At 41.6% G+C, this 27,279-nt stretch overlaps 1 protein-coding gene across 10 annotated transcripts in view; it reads left to right on the top strand.

The window, feature by feature from the left end:
• The first annotated feature begins 5,896 nt into the window (after positions 1-5,896).
• The window catches only part of LOC134288082 (scavenger receptor class B member 1), a 682,758-nt gene continuing 661,375 nt past the window's right edge, over positions 5,897-27,279 (top strand). For 3 of the 10 annotated variants that reach the window (XM_062851795.1, XM_062851802.1, XM_062851804.1), the window contains exon 1: positions 5,908-6,284. In XM_062851795.1, the coding sequence (XP_062707779.1) occupies positions 6,107-6,284 (178 nt within the window). In that variant the 5' untranslated portion in view covers positions 5,908-6,106. Of the gene's footprint in view, positions 6,285-27,279 lie in introns of all 10 variants that reach the window. The other 7 variants (XM_062851796.1, XM_062851803.1, XM_062851798.1 and 4 more) reach the window with 6 other exon arrangements.

Here is a 27,279-nt window from a genome sequence, read left to right on the forward strand (position 1 = left end):
CGGACCATTCTTCACAAAGTTATGAAAATTTTTGAAAAAGGTAAAATTTTCCGATAACCAACTTTGAGCTGCTATATCTCCGGATTAAATGAACCGAATGCAATGAAATTTTCACCATTTAGGACTTATATAATGAGCTATGGAAAACCATTGACTTAACTTAATATTCTTAACACGGAAGAAAATTATAACGATTAGATTATTTTTCTAATAAACACCAAATTATCCAAAACATCAACATCGTTTCAAAATTCAAGATGCAAATTATAATTCATTTAGTTTCCCTCTAATTGACTTATATATAAATGGGTTTTGAAGGAAAGTAGCAACATAGCCGCTAGTAAATTGAAAAAGTAATGGGATGCATATTAAAAAAGACCAATTTACTAAAAAATCGTAAAAAAAATAAAATCGCTATAACTTTTTCGCTTGTTAAAAATTTCAAGTTAAGTCAAATGTTTTCTAGAGTTCATTATATAAGTCATGAATGGTCAAAATTCTAATGCAATCGGTTCATTGAATCCGGAGATATAACAGCTCAAAGTTGGCTATCGGATAATTTTATCTTTTTCAAAAATCTTCATAAATTCGTGAAGAATTGTCCGATCTTTTCCAAATTTTGTTCACTCATACACAACTAGTTGAAGAACTTCCAGTAAAAATTTGAGAATATTTGATGCACTTTTCGAAAAGTTACAGCTAGTTGAACAGTTTTTGGAAAGAGAAAATTTTGCCTGTCCCGATCATTTTGTCTATCCCCTGTATGTTAGACGATAGGCTAAACTTTAATAGTCACGTCGACTACGCGTGTGAAAGGGCTGCAAAGGTGATTTCGGCACTATCTCGGATCATGCCCAACAACTCAGCGATCAGCAGTAGCAAGAAGCGACTACTGGCAAGTGTGTCCACATCGGTGCTCCGATACGCAGCGCCTGTGTGGGTGACGGCACTACAGACAAGGAGGAACAGATCTCGGCTGAACAGTACGTTCAGGTTGATGGCCATGCGAGTATGCAGTGCGTACCGTACAATTTCGTCAGAAGCAGTCTACGTGATAGCCGGAACTATTCCCATAGATCTTATACTCGAGGAAGAAAACGAGTGCTATAGAGATAGAGGCATATCAGGAGTCCGAAGAAGAGCCCGAGCTGACACCGTAAGAAAGTGGCAACAGCAGTGGGATAACGCTGAAAACGGTAGATGGACCCATCGGCTCATTCCGAACGTTTCAACCTGGTTGGATAGGAAACACGGGGAGGTCCACTTTCACCTGACACAGTTCTTGTCAGGCCACGGATGTTTCCGGAAGTACCTGCATCGATTCGGGCACGCAGAGTCCCCACTTTGCCCAGCATGCCCGAGTAATGAGGAGACACCAGAGCACGTGCTTTTCCACTGTCCCAGATTCAGGGCAGCACGAGACGGGATGTTAGCGGAGAGTATCACAAGCCTTAGCCCCGACAACATTGTAGAACGAATGTGTCGGGAAGAAAGCACCTGGAATGCGGTGAACAGGGCTGTGGGACAGATCCTGTCGTCACTGCAGCAGAAATGGTGTGAAGACCAAAGGGCATCGGATCGCGATCGGAGTAGGCTAGATCCACCGTCGGGGACTAGTCCGAGTAGTCGTAACGCTCTGGTCTTGGGTCGTCGGGGCGCCGGTGAACCGGAAGCCACCCTCCAACCGGAATCATCGAACCGACCTCGGCACCTGACTGGTCGGGATCAAACCACCGTGTTCGGGAGAACTTCCATCGCCGGGGAACTCTCCGTCGGAGTAGGCTAGCTCCACCGCCGGGGACTAGGACGAGTATGTCGCGAGAAGCACCAGTGAATGGTCGTCGGGGCGCCTGTGAACCGGAAGTCACCCTCCAACCGGAATCGCAGGACCGACCTCGGCACCGATCTGGGAAGTATCGGTTCGGAAGATCTTCCATCGCCGCACACTGGGGCAGGATTGAAAATACACGGAAAAAACCTCTAGCTCGTCGAGATGTCGAGATACGCACTTGGTGTCTTTAGAGAAAATATTTCTATGAACAAGGTCGATATTCTGAACGGTAGCATATTTTTCTTACGTTATTCGCATAAAAGTCCTATAAGTCATTTTGGCCATCTTTCATTTTAGCGGTATGGTGTCTTCGGCAAAGTTGTTCGACTATTTATGCTAAAAAAGTTTGCCGAAGACGTCAAATTTCCAAAGCCTACTGTTCTTGAGATATTAGTCGTTTTATAAAATACCTACCTAAAATCGAGTTTTTTTATTACATTACGTTTGTAAACAAATTAAATGTTCGTTTTCGAGTTATAATAATGAAAAATACTAAAATAAAACATATGTAAAATAAATTAGTTGGAAAACCCAAAATATGCATTGTTTTTTTATAGAAAGTTCCTGAAAATCACGCAAAACGTATATAGGACGTTCTTGCAGTCGGGCAAGTTCGGGCAAGTTTTTTCATCGGCGATCACCTAAAAAATACATAAGCTTTCATGTAAATTTTTTTCACCGACATGATATTTGATGATTTTTTTTAAATAGCGTTCAAAGTTTACTGTTTTGTGTGAATTAGTACAACATTTTTGTACATATTTCACCATGTTGTATGTTGCCAAGTGAACCATGAGAAAAATAAATGCAATCTAGTTGCAGGTTTAGTCATATTTAAGCTCCAAACAAATTGTAAAACACAAAAATGTCCGAAACGCCAATAAAAGTGAATTTTTAGATCATTGAACACACAAAAAATATTTCTATTAAATAAAATTATATAAGATAATGATAAAACCAAGGCTAAATGGCGTGTATAGGACATTTTTGTGTTTTACAATTTGTTTGGAGCTTAAAAATGACTAAACCTGTAACTAGATTGCATTTATACTTCTCATGGTTCACTTGGCAACATACAACACGGTAAAATATGTGCAAAAATGTTGTACTAATTCACACAAAACAGTAAACTTTGAACGCTATTTAAAAAAAATCATCAAATATCATGTCGGTGAAAAAAATTTACATGAAAGCTTATGTATTTTTTAGGTGATCGCCGATGAAAAAACTTGCCCGAACTTGCCCGACTGCAAGAACGTCCTATATACGTTTTGCGTGATTTTCAGGAACTTTCTATGAAAAATCAATGCATATTTTGGTTTTTCCAACTAATTTATTTTACATATGTTTTATTTCAGTATTTTTCATTATTATAACTCGAAAACGAACATTTAATTTGTTTACAAACGTAATTTAATGAAAAAACTCGATTTTAGGTAGGTATTTTATAAAACGACTAATATCTCAAGAACAGTAGGCTTTGGAATTTTGACGTCTTCGGCAAACTTTTTTAGCATAAATAGCCGAACAACTTTGCCGAAGACACCATACCGCTAAAATGAAAGATGGCCAAAATGACTTATAGGACGTTTATGCGAATAACGTAAGAAAAATATGCTACCGTTCAGAATATCGACCTTGTTCATAGAAATATTTTCTCTAAAGACACCAAGTGCGTATCTCGACATCTCGACGAGCTAGAGGTTTTTTCCGAGTATTTTCAATCCTGCCCCAGTGTGCGCCGGGGAACTCTTCGTCGGAGTAGGATAGATTCACCGCCGGGAACTATCTGAGTAATCAGCGCCCGTGGAAAACCACTGGTTCGGGTCGTCGGAGCGCCACCGTACCGGAAGCCATCCTCCAACCGGAATCGCCGGACCGACTTCGACACCCTGCCAATCAACATCGAAGGAATACGCAACGCGAACAACGGTTTCGGGAGATATTCTACCGCCGGAGAACTCTCCGTCGGAGTAAGCTAGCTCCACCGCCGGGGACTACGCTGAGTCGCAAGAAACTACGTCGAATCAACCGGGTTCGAGTCGTCGGGGCGCCAGCGAACCGGAAGCCACCCTCCAACCGGAATCGCCGGACCGACCTCGGCACTAAACCGGTTCGCCCAGGAAAAGGTCAACGAACGCAGCGAGAAAGCCACCCGAAGTAGAATAGCCACCCTCCAACTGGCATTGCCGAACTGACCTCGGCATTCCACTGGTCAACTTGGAGAGCAGCAGCAGTATGTCAAAGCTCACGAGAGCGCAGCAGTTAAAGCTACGTGATTAAGATAAAGCTCATGAGAGCGCAGCAGTTATGTTGGAGATAAAGTCAGCGATCTAGCGTGATTAGCTATGCCTGATAACAAGTGAAGTGCATGAGCACAGCCCCCCCGAAGTAGTCGCTTCTAGTGGAATCCGGGGGAAGCAGGCACTGTAGACCTTGGTGGAGGTTAGAGGCGTAGGGTTCAGAGTTCTCTTCTCTGTTCTGAGTCCCTCACGAACTGGGCACGCGATGGACGAAATCACTGGTCAAGTAAAAAAAAAAAAAACACACACACACACACACACACGCACACACACACACACACACACACACACACACACACACACACACACACACACACACACACACACACACACACACACACACACACACACACACACACACACACATTCTGTCCGACATGCCCAAACAACGAGGAGACACCGGAGCACGTGGTATTCGACTGTCCGCGATTTGAAGAAGTACGTGGTGACATGCTAGCGAGCGCTGCTGGTAATCTGAGTCCCAACAACGTAGTAGAGAGAATGTGTCAGGACGAAACCGTATGGAATGCGGTGAACAGAGCGGTCACGCGGATCATGTCAGCTCTCCAGCGGAGATGGCGCGAATATCAAAGAGTATTGGGTCGCGATCGGAGTAGGCTTGATCCACCGCCAGGGACTTGACCGAGTCGTTCGTTGCGTAGTACCGGTTATAGGTCGTCGGGGCGCCGGTGAACCGGAAGTCTACCACCAACCAGAATCGCCGGGCCGACTTCAGCACCTTACTGGTCGGGTTGAAAACATCGGTGTCGAGAGAACTTCCACCGTCGGGGTCTTTCTCTGTCGGAGTAGGCTAGGTCCGTCCACCGCCGGGGACTAGACCGAGTAGACCGCGAAAAAGCACCGGTGCTTGGTCGTCAGGGCGCCTGTGAACCGGAAGCCAGTCTCCAACCGGAATCTCAGAACCGACCTTGGCACCAGCCTGAGAAGTATCGGTAACGGAAGAAGTATCAGTGTCGGGGAACTCTTCGTCGGATAGGGTAGATCCACCGTCGGGGACTATCCGAGTCGTGCGCGAAAAGCCGGAGTGCTAAATGGCACACGGACGGCATTAGAATAACAAATTTGGTGTATGTTTGTACCAACTGTGTCGCTGAATGGCGATAGGTTGGGTACGAACACTAAAAAGATTAGAATAACAAATTTAGATGCGACAAAATGTGCATGAGCACAGAAGAAGAAGAGCGCATGAGCGCAGTGCCCCCCCTGAAGCAGTCGCATCAGTGGTACCAGGGGGATCGAGGCGACAAGGTGTAGCAGAGTTTTTCCAATCGGTTTTCTCAGCTCGGGAGGTTGGGAGGAAAAAAAAAACACACACACACACACACACACACATGTGACCCGACCCTCCGGGCCTTCTATCAAAAAGTAATTTTTGGAATGAACATATAGCCTTTCCGTCGAGAAAGGCAAAAAAATACGGCATTTTATTTAAATTATAATGATTTTTCTCGCATATTGGTTAGCGCTATGAGGGTCGATGCGGTGAGAAGGAAAACAACGACGCATGTTTGTTTATTTATGATGTAAAAATAATGCTGTTTTAAATATTTCTTATTGTTTTCACGCGATGTGCAAACCTAGCAACATGAATTAAATCCACTTAAAACAAATATTCTTAATTAAACACTCGTGCTTAGTTTTATATATGGTTCATTTATATTTTACCTGTTGATAAAATACACACTATACAATCGATGTAGATGCTTTGTTTTTCTTGTGTTTGCACTTATACCACATTGATCCAAGAGTATTATCATGTATAATCTAAATTTGTGGAATCAAGAATTAGAATGAAATATTCTTTTTCTTTATATTGATGATGACCTGCTGTTGATATTCATTGCTAGTTAGTGTGGTGCAGGTGTATTGTAATCTAGTCCATACGAATACGGTTCTCTTAAATTCTGTCCGTTTATAGTTAAGTGATATATTTGTTATTTGGGTTAACAAAATGAAGCATATTATGAATGTTTTTGGAAACCAGTACAATTCGGTGAGCATGAATAATTGTGATAACGGCCCCTTCGAAAGTTTTGCAGCCAACAGGAGAAACTTGACGCGCCAGTTTTCTATCGTTGATTCGTTTTTTCATCAGAGGAAAGAAGGAGAGCGAACACGTTATCCCAAGTGTAAGCAAGAAAGCAATTTCTATCAAAGCATTTTTTTATTCCTCATGCGAATCATTTATCATTTATGACCAATGTAATCTAAACAGAAATATTTTGTACACAGCGTTATTATTAGATGCCATGGCTAGATGCTAATTTGTGCTCGTTAATTGCCCACAGCATATTAGGGTAATTGATCCGATCATGGAGGATTTTTTTTTTTAGTTTTTATTTTTGTGTATTTTAACTTAGATGCTAATTCTACACTCAAAGATCATGGAGGAATTAAGCACTGAGTTCATGTTTAAACCACAATTGTATCGCCCCAAGCAAACTTTATACATGGATTGAATTGAAAATAATAAAATTCATCCTTAATCTACGGGAAAATAACGAAATATTGCTACTTTGATGCTGTTATGAGCTTTCTATTCATATTCATCTGAAAGAACATTGTGTTCCTAATGTTGCGGTATTTGTTCCTATTGTTGCGGTATCCCATTGAAGTCATATGGGATACCGCAACATTAGGAACACTACCGCAACAATAGGAACACAGCAGCATTAATGTGTTTGCTGCTGTGTTCCTATTGTTGCGGTAGTGTTATTTTTTTCTGTTGTTTTTTTTAAATAGGTTTTTGGGCAAATCTTGAGCAAACAAATGGTACAATCTCATAATTTAGGCACCATACATCTATTAAAAATACCTTTCGATAACATTTCAGTCGAAAAAGTGCTCAATTGCCACTACCGCAACATTAGGTACTACCACAACGATGGGAACAATTACCCTACCAGCAAATTTCCACCCATTCATTCAAGGGTAAACGTTCAAAACTGTTACAAGAAATACAGAATACTCATTATTAAAAATAAAGCATTTACATTTTAAGAGGGCGTTATTTGTAGTTAACAGTACTCTTTTAAAAGCAATGCATCGTATTAATCTCGTCAAGCAATCCACTAGCATCACTAATCGAAAAATTAGATTCTTGTGATCGAGGAAGGGATGGAATTCGATCCACCGCTTTATAAGAAGTTATTGGTTGCAACATGAATTATATCGGTACCGAATTTGTTTTTTTTTTCTATATTATAGACCAGTTAGTCGATCACCCCAACATCGTCGGACAGAAATTTCAGGATGTACACGAAGAAAAAATAAAGTAATGTCAATCAAATTGCAGTCGCAAACAAGCATATTTGTGCACTGACCCATCTTAACCCTGAGCATGAGGGTTAAACTAACTATTATGCGGACAACTTTTTTTTACATACTTTTACTCATACCTTTTAACTTAGTGGGTGGATTTTCAAAATCAAAGCGATTTTATTAAGGGGAATACTGCCCCCACTCGCTAACTGTCCCATATGAATAGGAATCCCAGCAAAGATGGGACTGTTACGCGAGTGGGGCAGAATAGTTGTGCTATCATAGCGTGTGGAGGTTGTGTTATGATAGAATATTTTGGAGATATAACTGCAAATGACGCGTACACCTATCGTTTTTCACTCGATTTCGAGTAATATTTTTGTATAGTAATGAATGCGATACATTTTAATGGGTGGAACAGACCTGGTGTGATGGTTAGAACATTTGACTATCACGCCGAGGACCTGGGATCGAATCCCACTCCCGACAAACTCGTAAAATGTGAGTTCTTCCATCGAAAGGGAATAAAGTGTTGGTCCCGAGATGAACTAGCTTAGGGCTAAAAATATATTTTGGAGATATAACTGCAAATGATGCGTACACCAATCGTTTTTCACTCGATTTCGAGTAAAATTTTTGTATAGTAATGAATGTGATATATTTTAATGGGTGGAGTGGACCTGGTGTGATGATTAGAACATTTGACTATCACGCCGAGCACCTGGGATCGAATCCCACTCCCGACAAACTCGCAAAATGTGAGTTCTTCCTTCGGAAGGGAAGTAAACTGTTGGTCCCGAGATGAACTAGCCTAGGGCTAAAAAGCTCGTTAATACAGATGAAAAATATATATTTTAATGAAAATTGCACAAAATTCTTTGTCTAGGTTGTAGTTGTTAGGTAGAAATTCCACATCAGTGACGATTAGTTAGGCCATCCAAATCGTTCTGGAATTTATATATACACTCCCGTGCAAAAGTTTGGGGTCACCCCCTCAAAACATGAGGTAGGTACTTTTCACAAATTGTGTATGAAATTTTTAGTATAAAAACTTTACCAAACTAACATGTTTTTTCCTAAATCTGTACGAACAAAAATGTTTACCGTGTAGTTCAAAATTGGGTCGACCAAATTTTGAAATGAAAGTTGCATTTAGAACTTTATTTCTATCCTCTTTGAGAGTCATTCATAAGAATTTAGTGGAAAATTTCATAACATAACTTTAATTATCGAGTTAGGTTTACACGTCACCGTGCAAAAGTTTGCGGTCACCCCTTAGTAACTTGCGTCATGCATAAGTTTGGGGTCAGCTTCCAAATGAAATCTGAGTAGGATTTTTATTCAAATCGCCATTTTTTTGTACATCTCCAATTTCTTCCCTTGGTAGTTGAAAGGCGAGGCACTTAAATGAATGTTATGAAATGTTTATAAACTAATTTCTTGACTAAGTTACACTCTTAAGGTAGAAAATGGTATAAAATCTGTGGTAGTTTAGCAGCTCGATAAGTAGGCCGAGCTTTTGGAATTATCATTATCAGTATAACTGTCAAGAGAGAAGCACCACATTGGCGACGAACGAACCCCGTTTGCTTTCGAGCCTTCGAAACGATCATCGGAGCGTTTGCCATACGACTTTGGACACGATTTTGGAGATCCAATCCAGACAATGAAAAAAAAATCAAGATCCGTTGCACGCTATGTCCAAAGGGAAGTATTATGAAAATCGAAAGTACCTCAAATGATATTCCATAGGATCGTAGGTTTGAACCTGTAGTTTCAGAATCTGTGCGGTTTAAAATATTTCATCTTGGGTTTTTGAACTTTTTTCGATTTTTCAATTTTTTTTCCTATTTTTCCATACAAATCACGAAAAAAGTAATTTCAAGGTTAATTTCATCCCATATAAAAATGTATGGGAAAAAAACCCAAGATGGATTATTTTAAATCGCACATATTCTGAATCTAGAGGTCCAAAAATACGGTTCTAGCGAATAAACTTGAAGGTACATTCACTTTTCATAATACTTCCCTTTGGACATAGCGTGCGTTGTCCGTGAAAGGACGTGCAAGTGCTGGAAGTTGTAACCGTTCAATGAATCGCACGAGGTTTTGATAAACAAGATGGCTTTAGCGCCACTCTCGCTAGGCAAGAGACCACCTGTCTTTTCTGAATTTGCCCGACTGTTTCTGAGACTATTCTCTCAGGGGACTCGTGAACGGCTATATTATATAGGGAAAATACCAACGTGACAAACCGGTAGATACGCCAAACTCCAGAACCTTTTCTTGAACCCGTTTATACCCGATCTTCAGCTCACTCAAATCAAACGTACGCAATTGGAGAACAGAAGTCGGAAAAGTTAATTTACCACAAAAACGGAAACAGAAAAAAAATATACGTAAAAGGGTGAATTCTCTAGGGAAATGCCCAAAACGAAATCAATTAACTCTCAGAACTTCGAGCTCAAAAAATTACATTTATTCAAGGAAAAAGTCTTATTCGAGTTGAACTTTAACGAAAATGTCTATAACGGGGAGCTTAATACTATGGGAAACAAATCATGGCCATGAACAGAGTTTCCACGTACCTGCGCAGGTTTTTGTAGCGGTGCGGTGTCTCGATCTTCGATGCGGCCGCGGAGTTCCCGGCGGTTTCTGGCGAAGACGGCTCGTTCTAATGATGTTCGATTCGACGTCCTTGGTAGCGATGGCGGCAGATGGCTTGCCGCTGTAGCTGCTGCTATGGCGCGCAGCGATGCAGATTGAGGGAATACTGCCCCCACTCGCTAACTGTCCCATATGAATAGGAATCCCAGCAAAGATGGGACTGTTACGCGAGTGGGGCAGAATAGTTGTGCTATCATAGCGTGTGGAGGTTGTGTTATGATAGAATATTTTGGAGATATAACTGCAAATGACGCGTACACCTATCGTTTTTCACTCGATTTCGAGTAATATTTTTGTATAGTAATGAATGCGATACATTTTAATGGGTGGAACAGACCTGGTGTGATGGTTAGAACATTTGACTATCACGCCGAGGACCTGGGATCGAATCCCACTCCCGACAAACTCGTAAAATGTGAGTTCTTCCATCGAAAGGGAATAAAGTGTTGGTCCCGAGATGAACTAGCTTAGGGCTAAAAATATATTTTGGAGATATAACTGCAAATGATGCGTACACCAATCGTTTTTCACTCGATTTCGAGTAAAATTTTTGTATAGTAATGAATGTGATATATTTTAATGGGTGGAGTGGACCTGGTGTGATGATTAGAACATTTGACTATCACGCCGAGCACCTGGGATCGAATCCCACTCCCGACAAACTCGCAAAATGTGAGTTCTTCCTTCGGAAGGGAAGTAAACTGTTGGTCCCGAGATGAACTAGCCTAGGGCTAAAAAGCTCGTTAATACAGATGAAAAATATATATTTTAATGAAAATTGCACAAAATTCTTTGTCTAGGTTGTAGTTGTTAGGTAGAAATTCCACATCAGTGACGATTAGTTAGGCCATCCAAATCGTTCTGGAATTTATATATACACTCCCGTGCAAAAGTTTGGGGTCACCCCCTCAAAACATGAGGTAGGTACTTTTCACAAATTGTGTATGAAATTTTTAGTATAAAAACTTTACCAAACTAACATGTTTTTTCCTAAATCTGTACGAACAAAAATGTTTACCGTGTAGTTCAAAATTGGGTCGACCAAATTTTGAAATGAAAGTTGCATTTAGAACTTTATTTCTATCCTCCTTGAGAGTCATTCATAAGAATTTAGTGGAAAATTTCATAACATAACTTTAATTATCGAGTTAGGTTTACACGTCACCGTGCAAAAGTTTGCGGTCACCCCTTAGTAACTTGCGTCATGCATAAGTTTGGGGTCAGCTTCCAAATGAAATCTGAGTAGGATTTTTATTCAAATCGCCATTTTTTTGTACATCTCCAATTTCTTCCCTTGGTAGTTGAAAGGCAAGGCACTTAAATGAATGTTATGAAATGTTTATAAACTAATTTCTTGACTAAGTTACACTCTTAAGGTAGAAAATGGTATAAAATCTGTGGTAGTTTAGCAGCTCGATAAGTAGGCCGAGCTTTTGGAATTATCATTATCAGTATAACTGTCAAGAGAGAAGCACCACATTGGCGACGAACGAACCCCGTTTGCTTTCGAGCCTTCGAAACGATCATCGGAGCGTTTGCCATACGACTTTGGACACGATTTTGGAGATCCAATCCAGACAATGAAAAAAAAAATCAAGATCCGTTGCACGCTATGTCCAAAGGGAAGTATTATGAAAATCGAAAGTACCTCAAATGATATTCCATAGGATCGTAGGTTTGAACCTGTAGTTTCAGAATCTGTGCGGTTTAAAATATTTCATCTTGGGTTTTTGAACTTTTTTCGATTTTTCAATTTTTTTTCCTATTTTTCCATACAAATCACGAAAAAAGTAATTTCAAGGTTAATTTCATCCCATATAAAAATGTATGGGAAAAAAACCCAAGATGGATTATTTTAAATCGCACATATTCTGAATCTAGAGGTCCAAAAATACGGTTCTAGCGAATAAACTTGGAGGTACATTCACTTTTCATAATACTTCCCTTTGGACATAGCGTGCGTTGTCCGTGAAAGGACGTGCAAGTGCTGGAAGTTGTAACCGTTCAATGAATCGCACGAGGTTTTGATAAACAAGATGGCTTTAGCGCCACTCTCGCTAGGCAAGAGACCACCTGTCTTTTCTGAATTTGCCCGACTGTTTCTGAGACTATTCTCTCAGGGGACTCGTGAACGGCTATATTATATAGGGAAAATACCAACGTGACAAACCGGTAGATACGCCAAACTCCAGAACCTTTTCTTGAACCCGTTTATACCCGATCTTCAGCTCACTCAAATCAAACGTACGCAATTGGAGAACAGAAGTCGGAAAAGTCAATTTACCACAAAAACGGAAACAGAAAAAAAATATACGTAAAAGGGTGAATTCTCTAGGGAAATGCCCAAAACGAAATCAATTGACTCTCAGAACTTCGAGCTCAAAAAATTACATTTATTCAAGGAAAAAGTCTTATTCGAGTTGAACTTTAACGAAAATGTCTATAACGGGGAGCTAAATACTATGGGAAACAAATCATGGCCATGAACAGAGTTTCCACGTACCTGCGCAGGTTTTTGTAGCGGTGCGGTGTCTCGATCTTCGATGCGGCCGCGGAGTTCCCGGCGGTTTCTGGCGAAGACGGCTCGTTCTAATGATGTTCGATTCGACGTCCTTGGTAGCGATGGCGGCAGATGGCTTGCCGCTGTAGCTGCTGCTATGGCGCGCAGCGATGCAGATTGAGCTCGGGAAGATGGCCGAATTACGGTGCGGAGGAAGTGGTGGCTGGACGGAAGGCTTCCGATTTATTATCCACGAGAGCTTGGCACGGACAAAGTCGTGCTTCCCGGGTTGATCCTCCTAAAGTCAATAGGGACGCGATAGAGCCCAGCGACCCGGCTTCGTGTACTTAGGTTCCTGCTGGGCCGAGCGGGGAATGCCACGCCTTCTACTTCCCAAATTCGGACCTGGTCCGGCGTACGCTGATTAGCGACGTACGGGGGACCGAGCTCTCGGACTCTCTCCACCGAGGCTTTTGACGTGTGGTGGAGTCGACGACGGTTTTTGGCGACCGTCGGAGTTGTATCGTTCGACTTTGACGACGAACCTCACTTCTCTCCATTTAACTGCCTCGAAAAGCGGGCCTTAGCGGACATCCGAGCTCTATTTTCATCCTTCGTGGACGAGTTTGGCGCCTGAAGACGCCACGGAACCCCAAAATCGACCCCGCTTGTCGAGAACCGACACTTGCACCAGCCCGTACAATAAAAAGCACCTAAGAGCTGGATAAAGTCCAACGCGAATAAGATTTTTAAGTTAAACAACACGAAAACACTAAAATACACTTAATAATTACCTTTTTATGCACTAAAAATAAGTACGTAAAAAGTAAAAGTAAGCAAAAATAAGACTAAATGGCTACGACTATTTCCTCAGGGGACTCGTGAACGTCTATATTATATAGGGAAAATACCAACGTGACAAACCGGTAGATACGCCAAACTCCAGAACCTTTTCTTGAACCCGTTTATACCCGAACTTCAGCTCACTCAAATCAAACGTACGCAATTGAAGAACAGAAGTCTGCAAGGTCAATCTACCACAAAAACGGAAACGGAAAAATATACGTAAAAGGGTGAATTCTCTAGGGAAATGCCCAAAACGGAACCAACTGACTCTCAGAACTTCGAGCTCAAAAAAAAAAATATATTCAAGGTAAAAGTCTTATTCTGGTTGAACTTTAATGGAAATGTCTATAACAGGGAGCTAAACACTATGGAAAACAAATCATGGCTCTGAACAGAGTTTCCACGTGCCTGCGCAGGTTTTTGTAGCGGTGTGGTGTCTCGATCTCCGATGCTGTCCCGGCCGCGGAGTTCCCGGCGGTTGCTGGTGAAGACGGCTCGTTCTGATGACGTTCGATTCGACGTCCTTGATAGCGATGGTGGCAGATGGCTTGCCGCTGTAGCTGCTGCTATGGCGGGCAGCGATGCAGATTGAGCTTGGGAAGATGGCCAAATTACGGTGCGGAGGAAGTGGTGGCTGGACGGAAGGCTTCCGATTTGTTATCCACGAGAGCTTGGCACGGACAAAGTCGTGCTTCCCGCGTTGATCCTCCTAAAGTCAATAGGGACGCGACAGAGCCCAGCGACCCGGCTTCGTGTACTTAGGTTCCTGCTAGGCCGAGCGGGGAATGCCACGCCTTCTACTTCGCAAATTCGGACCTGGTCCAACGTATGCTGATTAGCGACGTACGGGGGACCGAGCTCTCGGACTCTCTCCACCGGGGTTTTTGACGTGTGGTGGAGTCGACGACGGTTTTTGGCGACCGTCGGAGCTGTATCGTTCGACTTTGACGACGAACCTCACTTCTCTTCATTTAACTGCCTCGAAAGGCGGACCTTAGCGGACACCCGAGCTCTATTTCCGTCCTTCGTGGACGAGTTTGGCGCCTGAAGACGCCACGGAACCCCAAAATCGACTCCGCTTGTCGCTTGTCGACGCAATCTTCGCATGAAGGAAACCCCCCAAAAAGGAGCCTATCGCCACGCTGAGAAGGAAGAAAAAACCATCATCGTCGTCGACGACGGCCGTCGAGGACGAGAGCAAAAGAAGCGCTACTTGGTGGCGCGAGCATCAGTTTCAATACGCATCTCGAAGTGAACGGATCGCAGCAACCGAAGTAAAAGTAGAGAAGTGAAGCTGGCGAGCCGATCCCAGCAGAAGAAATGTGTGGGCCGACGATAGCCAGAAGAAAAGTTATGTACAAAGTGTAAATAGTCAAACATTAAAATGAATTAGAGCAAAAACCAGTGTGTGCCGTTTGTCTCTGAGCCAGAAATTTCCTTGGTCCGTCAGTCGACTGCGTTTCCGGTTGAGTTCTTTTCAGGGCTAAAGTTATTTGGAGATAGTGTCCCACCCTATAGAGTTCGCCGCTGGTCCGTCGGTCGCTGCATGGCAGTTTCCATCCACCGAATCCACTTGGGGAATTGGTGAGACTGGTGGGTGCGCTGCAATAAAGGCAGCCTGGAGAAGACAAGCAGATTTACAGTCCACTGCAACACGCCGCAACAGTCCGAAATTCACTATAACTTAGCTTCAAATTTTAATCTTCAAAAAACGCGATCACTTCTACACTCCAGCCTTGTAGCGAACGAAATGACCGAGCTTTAGTCATTTTGTTTAAAAGAAATTTACTCTAACAATCCCCCTATTCATTTTGTAAATTGCGCCAACGAACTATTCGCATGGCGATTGGAATCAGTTGGCGCCTATCTAGGTTATTAATAGATAATATTGGAAAGATCTCACCAATTGTTTCTCACCAACGCAATTCTCAGCAAAGAACAACACGATACTGAACACTAAACTCCCGCATATCTAATGTTTTGATTTTCACGCGAGACAATAGCGAACGCGATCGAACATGATGAGATACTCACCCCTTACAGGAGCGATGCATGCACAGCACAGAACAACACAATACTCACCATAAAAATCAACAAATATTCACAAATTCTTCAAGAACCCTCGAGCAAGTTCATTGAACTCAAATATTCACCATCCCAGGTCACCATAAAAATCAACAAATATTCACAAATTCTTCAAGAACCCTCGAGCAAGCTGATTGAACTCAAATATTCACCAGAACTCCCAGATCATCATAAAAATCAACAAAAATACACTAATATTTCAATAATTTTCGTGCAAGGTCATTGAACTCACATATGCACCAGAACTCCACGTTTTATCAACGACTACAAACCATGAGAGCTTTCGAGCAGTCGTGATTTTTATTCATAGTTCAATGAAATATGGTTTATGTGAATGACCAAATTGTTACGTGTTGAGTATTACACGAATCGGATGTAGCGCTGAATGAAAGCTTTTACATTTTATTATATTTATTCATACAAACTTCAAACTGCTCATAAATAATATCATTGAATGTTTGTATATTCGAGCAATTTGCTCGAACAGCATAAAATTATTTCCTAAACAACTTTTTTTTTTTTTTTTTATTTCTTTGTATTTGTGAATTTTAACTTATTGCTAATTCTTCACACCTAAACAACTGTTACTGTTTCAGCAGCTACCAAACGCACCCGCTTTACCGTGCTTCATTGTTCTCTCCTCTCGAAACAAGCTGGCTGAGTATTGTATGTACCGACCGATGCAATTGTTTACCCGCTTGACTCCTGAGCGGTGCTGTGTTATCAAGGCAGCCTAAAAACGAGTTTATTTTTAGTCAATACCTGAGACGGGACCCGTCAGGTGCTAGTGCAAATACGAAACCATTTGCCTGTCAAAAAAGACCACTTCTGATTAGTCGATTTGACAAAAGCAGCGTTGCGCCGCGTTACGTTCGTTATGTTCGCAGGGCACTCTGTTGTTGAGTTAGCCGTGTTGCTAGTAGTCACGGGTTTTTTAAACCTCGTATGATTGATACTTAATAAATAACAACATTAATAGTTTTTTTCACTTTCTGTGCTGTTTTTATCCGGAACTTGACATGGTGAAATGAAGTGCAAAACGATACATTATGGGCGCAGTGATGTGTATCATTATGGGCTTCATTTTTACTAATTTTCGAAGAATCCGAAGGTTTGCCGGCAAGGGATGGAAGTCTGTGTGTGAGATTCAAACGAGGAAGATCAGATTGTTTTCAAACTCATTCTTTGAAGTAGAATGCTAGATAAAACTAGTCAACAAGTTTTGATTGATATGCATATGAAAAGTGTTGGCAACACTAGAGAAACCCCCGTATGAACAGTAACAAAAAGAATAAGAGAGCTTGTACCAATGAGCTGTCACGTCCCGTCCCAGGTCAATACGCACTAGTTCAAACGTCAAATCCGTTATGTCGTGTATTGGTCTCTTGCGATTTTTTCTTTCTTTTTGCTATGTGCTATGGTTTGCAGGAGAGTAAAGATATAGAAATCAATGTGCACGGATCATCGTTTTCATGGTTGCCAATGGTCATGTTTCTGCCACTCGGCAAAATGTACAACAATTATATAGTTTAGATGAAGCTGCTATGAATTGTCAGGCATCAAAGATTGTTGGTACTAACATTGCTTATTATACAAAACCGACAATAATTTAATCGTGAGTAATTCCAGACTAACTGACTAAGTTACACTCTTAAGGTAGAAAATGGTATAAAATCTGTGGTAGTTTAGCAGCTCGATAAGTAGGCCGAGCTTTTGGAATTATCATTATCAGTATAACTGTCAAGAGAGAAGCACCACATTGGCGACGAACGAACCCCGTTTGCTTTCGAGCCTTCGAAACGATCATCGGAGCGTTTGCCATACGACTTTGGACACGATTTTGGAGATCCAATCCAGACAATGAAAAAAAAATCAAGATCCGTTGCACGCTATGTCCAAAGGGAAGTATTATGAAAATCGAAAGTACCTCAAATGATATTCCATAGGATCGTAGGTTTGAACCTGTAGTTTCAGAATCTGTGCGGTTTAAAATATTTCATCTTGGGTTTTTGAACTTTTTTCGATTTTTCAATTTTTTTTCCTATTTTTCCATACAAATCACGAAAAAAGTAATTTCAAGGTTAATTTCATCCCATATAAAAATGTATGGGAAAAAAACCCAAGATGGATTATTTTAAATCGCACATATTCTGAATCTAGAGGTCCAAAAATACGGTTCTAGCGAATAAACTTGGAGGTACATTCACTTTTCATAATACTTCCCTTTGGACATAGCGTGCGTTGTCCGTGAAAGGACGTGCAAGTGCTGGAAGTTGTAACCGTTCAATGAATCGCACGAGGTTTTGATAAACAAGATGGCTTTAGCGCCACTCTCGCTAGGCAAGAGACCACCTGTCTTTTCTGAATTTGCCCGACTGTTTCTGAGACTATTCTCTCAGGGGACTCGTGAACGGCTATATTATATAGGGAAAATACCAACGTGACAAACCGGTAGATACGCCAAACTCCAGAACCTTTTCTTGAACCCGTTTATACCCGATCTTCAGCTCACTCAAATCAAACGTACGCAATTGGAGAACAGAAGTCGGAAAAGTCAATTTACCACAAAAACGGAAACAGAAAAAAAATATACGTAAAAGGGTGAATTCTCTAGGGAAATGCCCAAAACGAAATCAATTGACTCTCAGAACTTCGAGCTCAAAAAATTACATTTATTCAAGGAAAAAGTCTTATTCGAGTTGAACTTTAACGAAAATGTCTATAACGGGGAGCTAAATACTATGGGAAACAAATCATGGCCATGAACAGAGTTTCCACGTACCTGCGCAGGTTTTTGTAGCGGTGCGGTGTCTCGATCTTCGATGCGGCCGCGGAGTTCCCGGCGGTTTCTGGCGAAGACGGCTCGTTCTAATGATGTTCGATTCGACGTCCTTGGTAGCGATGGCGGCAGATGGCTTGCCGCTGTAGCTGCTGCTATGGCGCGCAGCGATGCAGATTGAGCTCGGGAAGATGGCCGAATTACGGTGCGGAGGAAGTGGTGGCTGGACGGAAGGCTTCCGATTTATTATCCACGAGAGCTTGGCACGGACAAAGTCGTGCTTCCCGGGTTGATCCTCCTAAAGTCAATAGGGACGCGATAGAGCCCAGCGACCCGGCTTCGTGTACTTAGGTTCCTGCTGGGCCGAGCGGGGAATGCCACGCCTTCTACTTCCCAAATTCGGACCTGGTCCGGCGTACGCTGATTAGCGACGTACGGGGGACCGAGCTCTCGGACTCTCTCCACCGAGGCTTTTGACGTGTGGTGGAGTCGACGACGGTTTTTGGCGACCGTCGGAGTTGTATCGTTCGACTTTGACGACGAACCTCACTTCTCTCCATTTAACTGCCTCGAAAAGCGGGCCTTAGCGGACATCCGAGCTCTATTTCCATCCTTCGTGGACGAGTTTGGCGCCTGAAGACGCCACGGAAACCCAAAATCGACCCCGCTTGTCGAGAACCGACACTTGCACCAGCCCGTACAATAAAAAGCACCTAAGAGCTGGATAAAGTCCAACGCGAATAAGATTTTTAAGTTAAACAACACGAAAACACTAAAATACACTTAATAATTACCTTTTTATGCACTAAAAATAAGTACGTAAAAAGTAAAAGTAAGCAAAAATAAGACTAAATGGCTACGACTATTTCCTCAGGGGACTCGTGAACGTCTATATTATATAGGGAAAATACCAACGTGACAAACCGGTAGATACGCCAAACTCCAGAACCTTTTCTTGAACCCGTTTATACCCGAACTTCAGCTCACTCAAATCAAACGTACGCAATTGAAGAACAGAAGTCTGCAAGGTCAATCTACCACAAAAACGGAAACGGAAAAATATACGTAAAAGGGTGAATTCTCTAGGGAAATGCCCAAAACGGAACCAACTGACTCTCAGAACTTCGAGCTCAAAAAAAAAATATATTCAAGGTAAAAGTCTTATTCTGGTTGAACTTTAATGGAAATGTCTATAACAGGGAGCTAAACACTATGGAAAACAAATCATGGCTCTGAACAGAGTTTCCACGTGCCTGCGCAGGTTTTTGTAGCGGTGTGGTGTCTCGATCTCCGATGCTGTCCCGGCCGCGGAGTTCCCGGCGGTTGCTGGTGAAGACGGCTCGTTCTAATGACGTTCGATTCGACGTCCTTGATAGCGATGGTGGCAGATGGCTTGCCGCTGTAGCTGCTGCTATGGCGGGCAGCGATGCAGATTGAGCTTGGGAAGATGGCCAAATTACGGTGCGGAGGAAGTGGTGGCTGGACGGAAGGCTTCCGATTTGTTATCCACGAGAGCTTGGCACGGACAAAGTCGTGCTTCCCGCGTTGATCCTCCTAAAGTCAATAGGGACGCGACAGAGCCCAGCGACCCGGCTTCGTGTACTTAGGTTCCTGCTAGGCCGAGCGGGGAATGCCACGCCTTCTACTTCGCAAATTCGGACCTGGTCCAACGTATGCTGATTAGCGACGTACGGGGGACCGAGCTCTCGGACTCTCTCCACCGGGGTTTTTGACGTGTGGTGGAGTCGACGACGGTTTTTGGCGACCGTCGGAGCTGTATCGTTCGACTTTGACGACGAACCTCACTTCTCTTCATTTAACTGCCTCGAAAGGCGGACCTTAGCGGACACCCGAGCTCTATTTCCGTCCTTCGTGGACGAGTTTGGCGCCTGAAGACGCCATGGAACCCCAAAATCGACTCCGCTTGTCGCTTGTCGACGCAATCTTCGCATGAAGGAAACCCCCCAAAAAGGAGCCTATCGCCACGCTGAGAAGGAAGAAAAAACCATCATCGTCGTCGACGACGGCCGTCGAGGACGAGAGCAAAAGAAGCGCTACTTGGTGGCGCGAGCATCAGTTTCAATACGCATCTCGAAGTGAACGGATCGCAGCAACCGAAGTAAAAGTAGAGAAGTGAAGCTGGCGAGCCGATCCCAGCAGAAGAAATGTGTGGGCCGACGATAGCCAGAAGAAAAGTTATGTACAAAGTGTAAATAGTCAAACATTAAAATGAATTAGAGCAAAAACCAGTGTGTGCCGTTTGTCTCTGAGCCAGAAATTTCCTTGGTCCGTCAGTCGACTGCGTTTCCGGTTGAGTTCTTTTCAGGGCTAAAGTTATTTGGAGATAGTGTCCCACCCTATAGAGTTCGCCGCTGGTCCGTCGGTCGCTGCATGGCAGTTTCCATCCACCGAATCCACTTGGGGAATTGGTGAGACTGGTGGGTGCGCTGCAATAAAGGCAGCCTGGAGAAGACAAGCAGATTTACAGTCCACTGCAACACGCCGCAACAGTCCGAAATTCACTATAACTTAGCTTCAAATTTTAATCTTCAAAAAACGCGATCACTTCTACACTCCAGCCTTGTAGCGAACGAAATGACCGAGCTTTAGTCATTTTGTTTAAAAGAAATTTACTCTAACAATCCCCCTATTCATTTTGTAAATTGCGCCAACGAACTATTCGCATGGCGATTGGAATCAGTTGGCGCCTATCTAGGTTATTAATAGATAATATTGGAAAGATCTCACCAATTGTTTCTCACCAACGCAATTCTCAGCAAAGAACAACACGATACTGAACACTAAACTCCCGCATATCTAATGTTTTGATTTTCACGCGAGACAATAGCGAACGCGATCGAACATGATGAGATACTCACCCCTTACAGGAGCGATGCATGCACAGCACAGAACAACACAATACTCACCATAAAAATCAACAAATATTCACAAATTCTTCAAGAACCCTCGAGCAAGTTCATTGAACTCAAATATTCACCATCCCAGGTCACCATAAAAATCAACAAATATTCACAAATTCTTCAAGAACCCTCGAGCAAGCTGATTGAACTCAAATATTCACCAGAACTCCCAGATCATCATAAAAATCAACAAAAATACACTAATATTTCAATAATTTTCGTGCAAGGTCATTGAACTCACATATGCACCAGAACTCCACGTTTTATCAACGACTACAAACCATGAGAGCTTTCGAGCAGTCGTGATTTTTATTCATAGTTCAATGAAATATGGTTTATGTGAATGACCAAATTGTTACGTGTTGAGTATTACACGAATCGGATGTAGCGCTGAATGAAAGCTTTTACATTTTATTATATTTATTCATACAAACTTCAAACTGCTCATAAATAATATCATTGAATGTTTGTATATTCGAGCAATTTGCTCGAACAGCATAAAATTATTTCCTAAACAACTTTTTTTTTTTTTTTTTTATTTCTTTGTATTTGTGAATTTTAACTTATTGCTAATTCTTCACACCTAAACAACTGTTACTGTTTCAGCAGCTACCAAACGCACCCGCTTTACCGTGCTTCATTGTTCTCTCCTCTCGAAACAAGCTGGCTGAGTATTGTATGTACCGACCGATGCAATTGTTTACCCGCTTGACTCCTGAGCGGTGCTGTGTTATCAAGGCAGCCTAAAAACGAGTTTATTTTTAGTCAATACCTGAGACGGGACCCGTCAGGTGCTAGTGCAAATACGAAACCATTTGCCTGTCAAAAAAGACCACTTCTGATTAGTCGATTTGACAAAAGCAGCGTTGCGCCGCGTTACGTTCGTTATGTTCGCAGGGCACTCTGTTGTTGAGTTAGCCGTGTTGCTAGTAGTCACGGGTTTTTTAAACCTCGTATGATTGATACTTAATAAATAACAACATTAATAGTTTTTTTCACTTTCTGTGCTGTTTTTATCCGGAACTTGACATGGTGAAATGAAGTGCAAAACGATACATTATGGGCGCAGTGATGTGTATCATTATGGGCTTCATTTTTACTAATTTTCGAAGAATCCGAAGGTTTGCCGGCAAGGGATGGAAGTCTGTGTGTGAGATTCAAACGAGGAAGATCAGATTGTTTTCAAACTCATTCTTTGAAGTAGAATGCTAGATAAAACTAGTCAACAAGTTTTGATTGATATGCATATGAAAAGTGTTGGCAACACTAGAGAAACCCCCGTATGAACAGTAACAAAAAGAATAAGAGAGCTTGTACCAATGAGCTGTCACGTCCCGTCCCAGGTCAATACGCACTAGTTCAAACGTCAAATCCGTTATGTCGTGTATTGGACTCTTGCGATTTTTTCTTTCTTTTTGCTATGTGCTATGGTTTGCAGGAGAGTAAAGATATAGAAATCAATGTGCACGGATCATCGTTTTCATGGTTGCCAATGGTCATGTTTCTGCCACTCGGCAAAATGTACAACAATTATATAGTTTAGATGAAGCTGCTATGAATTGTCAGGCATCAAAGATTGTTGGTACTAACATTGCTTATTATACAAAACCGACAATAATTTAATCGTGAGTAATTCCAGACTAACCCTTGCCCTGATAGTTTCATTACTTTTCATTACTAGAAAGCAGCTTATTTTTCTTATTTTTTCTTTACCTAACGCATGTACACTGGAACACGGCCTACTTCTCAGCTTACTGTTTTATGAGCCCTGCCACAGTTTTTATTACAATTATTTTCTTCAGAATGTATGTTATTCAAATATGTCGAATACAACTATTCACTTGCTTGAATAATTATACAAAACTTACATATAAATGTTATAAGAAAATCTGATTACCAAGAGCCAATTAGAAACCAGTGTTATGGTACTGATTCATGTCGTAGCATTTTAGGGATTCCCCCCACACAATCTTGGCCACCCTGCCACCATTGATCAGGCGGGAAAGTTTTCCTCTCTGAGAGAACTACTACGTGCTTTCTAAACGACAACACGTGACAATATCATTTTTTTAACAGACGAGCTTGACCTCAGACCTTAATGTACATGTTTCGAGAGCTTAAAATTGATTGGGTCAATAACGGCGCTGGCCACGTCCTTATGGTCTACCGGGGAAGGGTAGGAATGTTAGTACGACAACTGTTGCTACTAGAGGTTGTATGTACTACGGGACCCTCCACAGTTGTCACGGGAAGGAGTATTGTTATTAAGGAGGGATTGATAATTGCATAGATTAAGGATTCACTTTGGTAAGCGATGTGATCCATGCAACCGTACAGTATATATACATATGTGTCACCTCACAATGTGGAAGAATGGTGAGACCATAAAAATTTTAAATGATAGTTTATGGAATGAAAAAGATTTTGCGTCTCCTCGCAATTGGGAGGACTGGTGAACCAATATGGGTTCGTTCAAATATTACGTAACGCTAAGGGGGGAGGGAGGGGGTCTACAGTTGGGTTACGCTTCATACAAAATTTCAAAATGTTCCAAACAAAAGTTGTTACGTGGGAGAGGGAGGGGGTCTAAAATTGTCATATTTTGCGTTACGTAATATTTGAATAAAACCTATGCTACTAGTAATGAAATCGATATATCGAATATATATTGAAACAAAACTTTGTGCTGACACTAACAGTGACGGACTGCACAAACTTAGGCAAAATACTAATGCAAAATTACGGATCAAATCAGTGTGGCCAGCGAAGGAAGGTGGCGGACTATACAAAAATACAGGAGAATTTATTTTAAACAAAAAAAAATTTGAGACACTTGAAGTGACGAGCTTTTCAGTTCTTGTTGAGTAAACAAGAAAACATTTGCTGCGTTCTCTCAAAGAAAAACAAGGAGCAAGCTCACCGATCATCAATCATTCACTCGAGCAGCCGTCGATCTATCGCTAAAAACGATACTATTTTTCGACACTCGCAAAGAACAACACAATACTGTACACTACCCGAGCAAAGGCGGATAACAAAGTGATATCACTTTGATAAAAACCTGTGTTATCGGTATTATCATTTTGTTATTTTTGTTATCATCCGTTCCAATTGTTGAAAACCAGATGATAACAAATCTAGTTATCAATAATTTTGATCTATCGCGATAACATAAAAATACTAAATGATAACAAAATATGTTATCAGTTTTCATACGCATATTTCAAAACTTTCCCAAAACTGAGAGTCTGATGAACCTCGAATCTAAAAATAGATTCCGCTTTCCACCTTCCATGCGACTGTAGTACGAAAGCGTAGCTTTTAATTAATCTCACTCTCACTGAGTCCCGTTGGTGTAGGAACTATAGGCTGCGACCGGCAATCACTCGATCAGGGTTCGAGACCCGCTGGGCGCAATAGTTGAAAACATGGATTGTGAATTATAAGAAACTTTTTTCAATTGCTGACGATGTCGGTAAAGTAGATTTTTTGCTATTTTCGTCGATAAAATAGCTTTAAATGATAACTAATTGATAACAAAACTAGTTATCAATGAGCTGTATTTTTCTTATTGATAACTAAATGCAATGTAGAACAAAATATTGTATAACAAAATTAGTTATCAATTTGAACTCAATGATATTTTAACTTCTTATCATGTTGGTATTTGAGAAGTTAATTTGAGTTATCATTTTTGTTATGTTGGCTCTTAATTCAACCTAAATGATAACAAACTAAACGCACGGGTATTCAGCATGACCATGCTGAGGGTGACGGGTTCGATTCCCGGTCGGTCCAGGATCTTTTCGTAAAGGAAATTTCCTTGACTTCCTTGGGCATAGAGTATCTTCGTGCCTGCCACACGATATACACATGCAAAATGGTCATTGGCAGAGGAAGCTCTCAGTTAATAACTGTGGAAGTGCTCATAGAACACTAAGCTGAGAAGCAGGCTTTGTCCCAGTGAGGACGTTACGCCAAGAAGAGGAGAGGATAACAAACTCAATAATCAAACGAATGATAACCAGGTAACAGAACTGGTTATCATTTTGTTATTCGCTTTTGCTCGGGAAACAGCCGCGCATCTATTGTTATGATTTTCACGCGAGACAGTAAAGAACGCAAACGATTATGCTGCCATACTCACCCCTTACAGGAGCGATGCATGCACAGCAAAGAACAACACAATAGAGTAAGGTGGGGCAAAAGTTCGACCCTAGTTAAAAATTCTATTTAAAAAAAAATCTAAGCAAATAAAAATAAATGAATACCGTGTGGTGATTCTACCATCCATGAGCTAAAATTTTGCTGAACAAAGTCACGCCAAATTTCTTTTTGATTTTGAGTTACAACACCTTTTGTATGTCTGCGTCTTATTCGAATTGTTGCCCCACTACTGGGGCAAAAGTTCGAATCTAGTGTTTGTGGGATTTTGCTAACCGTAGCACACTATTTTGACACTTTGGTAATAGAAACAATTGAAACCAATTAATATTTGATGTTGTAACTGGAATACACTTTAAAGTTCGATCTGGATTTTACCCAAATCAGTGTACAATTTACTACACCAAAAATTAGTAGTTTTCCGGCCGATTCACATAAAACAACATTTTTTTCAACTTTGATCGCATTTTCTCACTAATTCCATCATTTTTAGAGATAGTATGTACATTTTACACAATTTTAGATTTTTACCACATGACTCGAACTTTTGCCCCACAAATCGAAACTTTACCCCAATATGTGTGAAATATGATTTCCAAATCTTTTTTGCAAAAAGTTATACATGCTGAAGCATCTTCAAAATATTCCTAGTTACGCCCCAAAATAAAAGACCGAGTTCGATTTCATTACAATTCCAATCCATGCGTTGGAAAGACCATCGCAAATTACATTTTTTTGATCAAAAAATCAACATTTTGTCACAACTTTTCGAAACATTGATCAATTTTCATAGTTTTTGGTGTGAAAGACTCTTTTATCAAAAATATTTCGAACAACCTTGACACCCGAACGAAATAATTTGAATTGCGCTCAAAAACTTCAAAAGAAACTCTTGCCCCACTCGAACTTTTGCCCAACTTTACTCTACTGAACACTAAACACCCGCGCATCTATTGTTTTGATTTTCACGCGAAACAATAGTAAACGCAATCGATTATGCTGCCATACTCACCCCTTATAGGAGCAATGCATGCACAGCAAAGAACAGCACAATACTGAACACTAAACACCCGCGCATCTATTGTTTTGATTTTCACGTGAGACGATAGCGATCGCGGTTGGTTATGCTGCCATACTCACCGCTTACATGAGCGATGCATGCACAGCAAAGAACAACACAATACAGAAAACTAAACACCCGCGCATCTATTGTTTTGATTTTCACGCGAGACAATAGCGAACGCGATTGATTATGCTGCCATACTCATTCCTTACAGGAGCGATGCATGCAGAGCAAAGAACAACACAATACTGAACACTAAACACCCGCACATGTATTGTTTTGATTTTCACGCGAAACAATAGCGAACGCAATCCATTATGCTACCATACTCACCCCTTGCAGGAGCGATGCATGCACAGCAAAGAACAACACAATACTGAACACTAAACACCCGCACATCTATTGTTTTGATTTTCACGCGAAATAATAGCGAACGCAATCGATTATGCTACCATCCTCACCCCTTACAGGAGCGATGCATGACAGTAAATATCAACACAATACTGAACACTAAACACCCGCACATCTATTGTTTTGATTTTCACGCGAAACAATAGCGAACGCAATCGATTATGCTACCATACTCACCCCTTATAGGAGCTCTTCACTGAGCTGTGTGATGCACCTCCAAGAATGTACCTACAATCCAACACTCCTCCTCATCACACACTCAGATCCGACGCGTCCCGAGCATACCTGGTCACCGTACTCCTCCTGGATGCAAAGCCCGCCGAGCTCCGACTAGCACCTTTGCTCTAACTACCGAGCTACCTTTGCTGTCAAGCTCCTCCTGGCTTCTAGTTTCATCCGACACCGAGTACCTTCCGCCATCCTGCTC

The sequence above is a fragment of the Aedes albopictus genome, chromosome 2 (genome assembly GCF_035046485.1).
Source record: "Aedes albopictus strain Foshan chromosome 2, AalbF5, whole genome shotgun sequence".
NCBI classification, from domain to species: domain Eukaryota; kingdom Metazoa; phylum Arthropoda; class Insecta; order Diptera; family Culicidae; genus Aedes; species Aedes albopictus.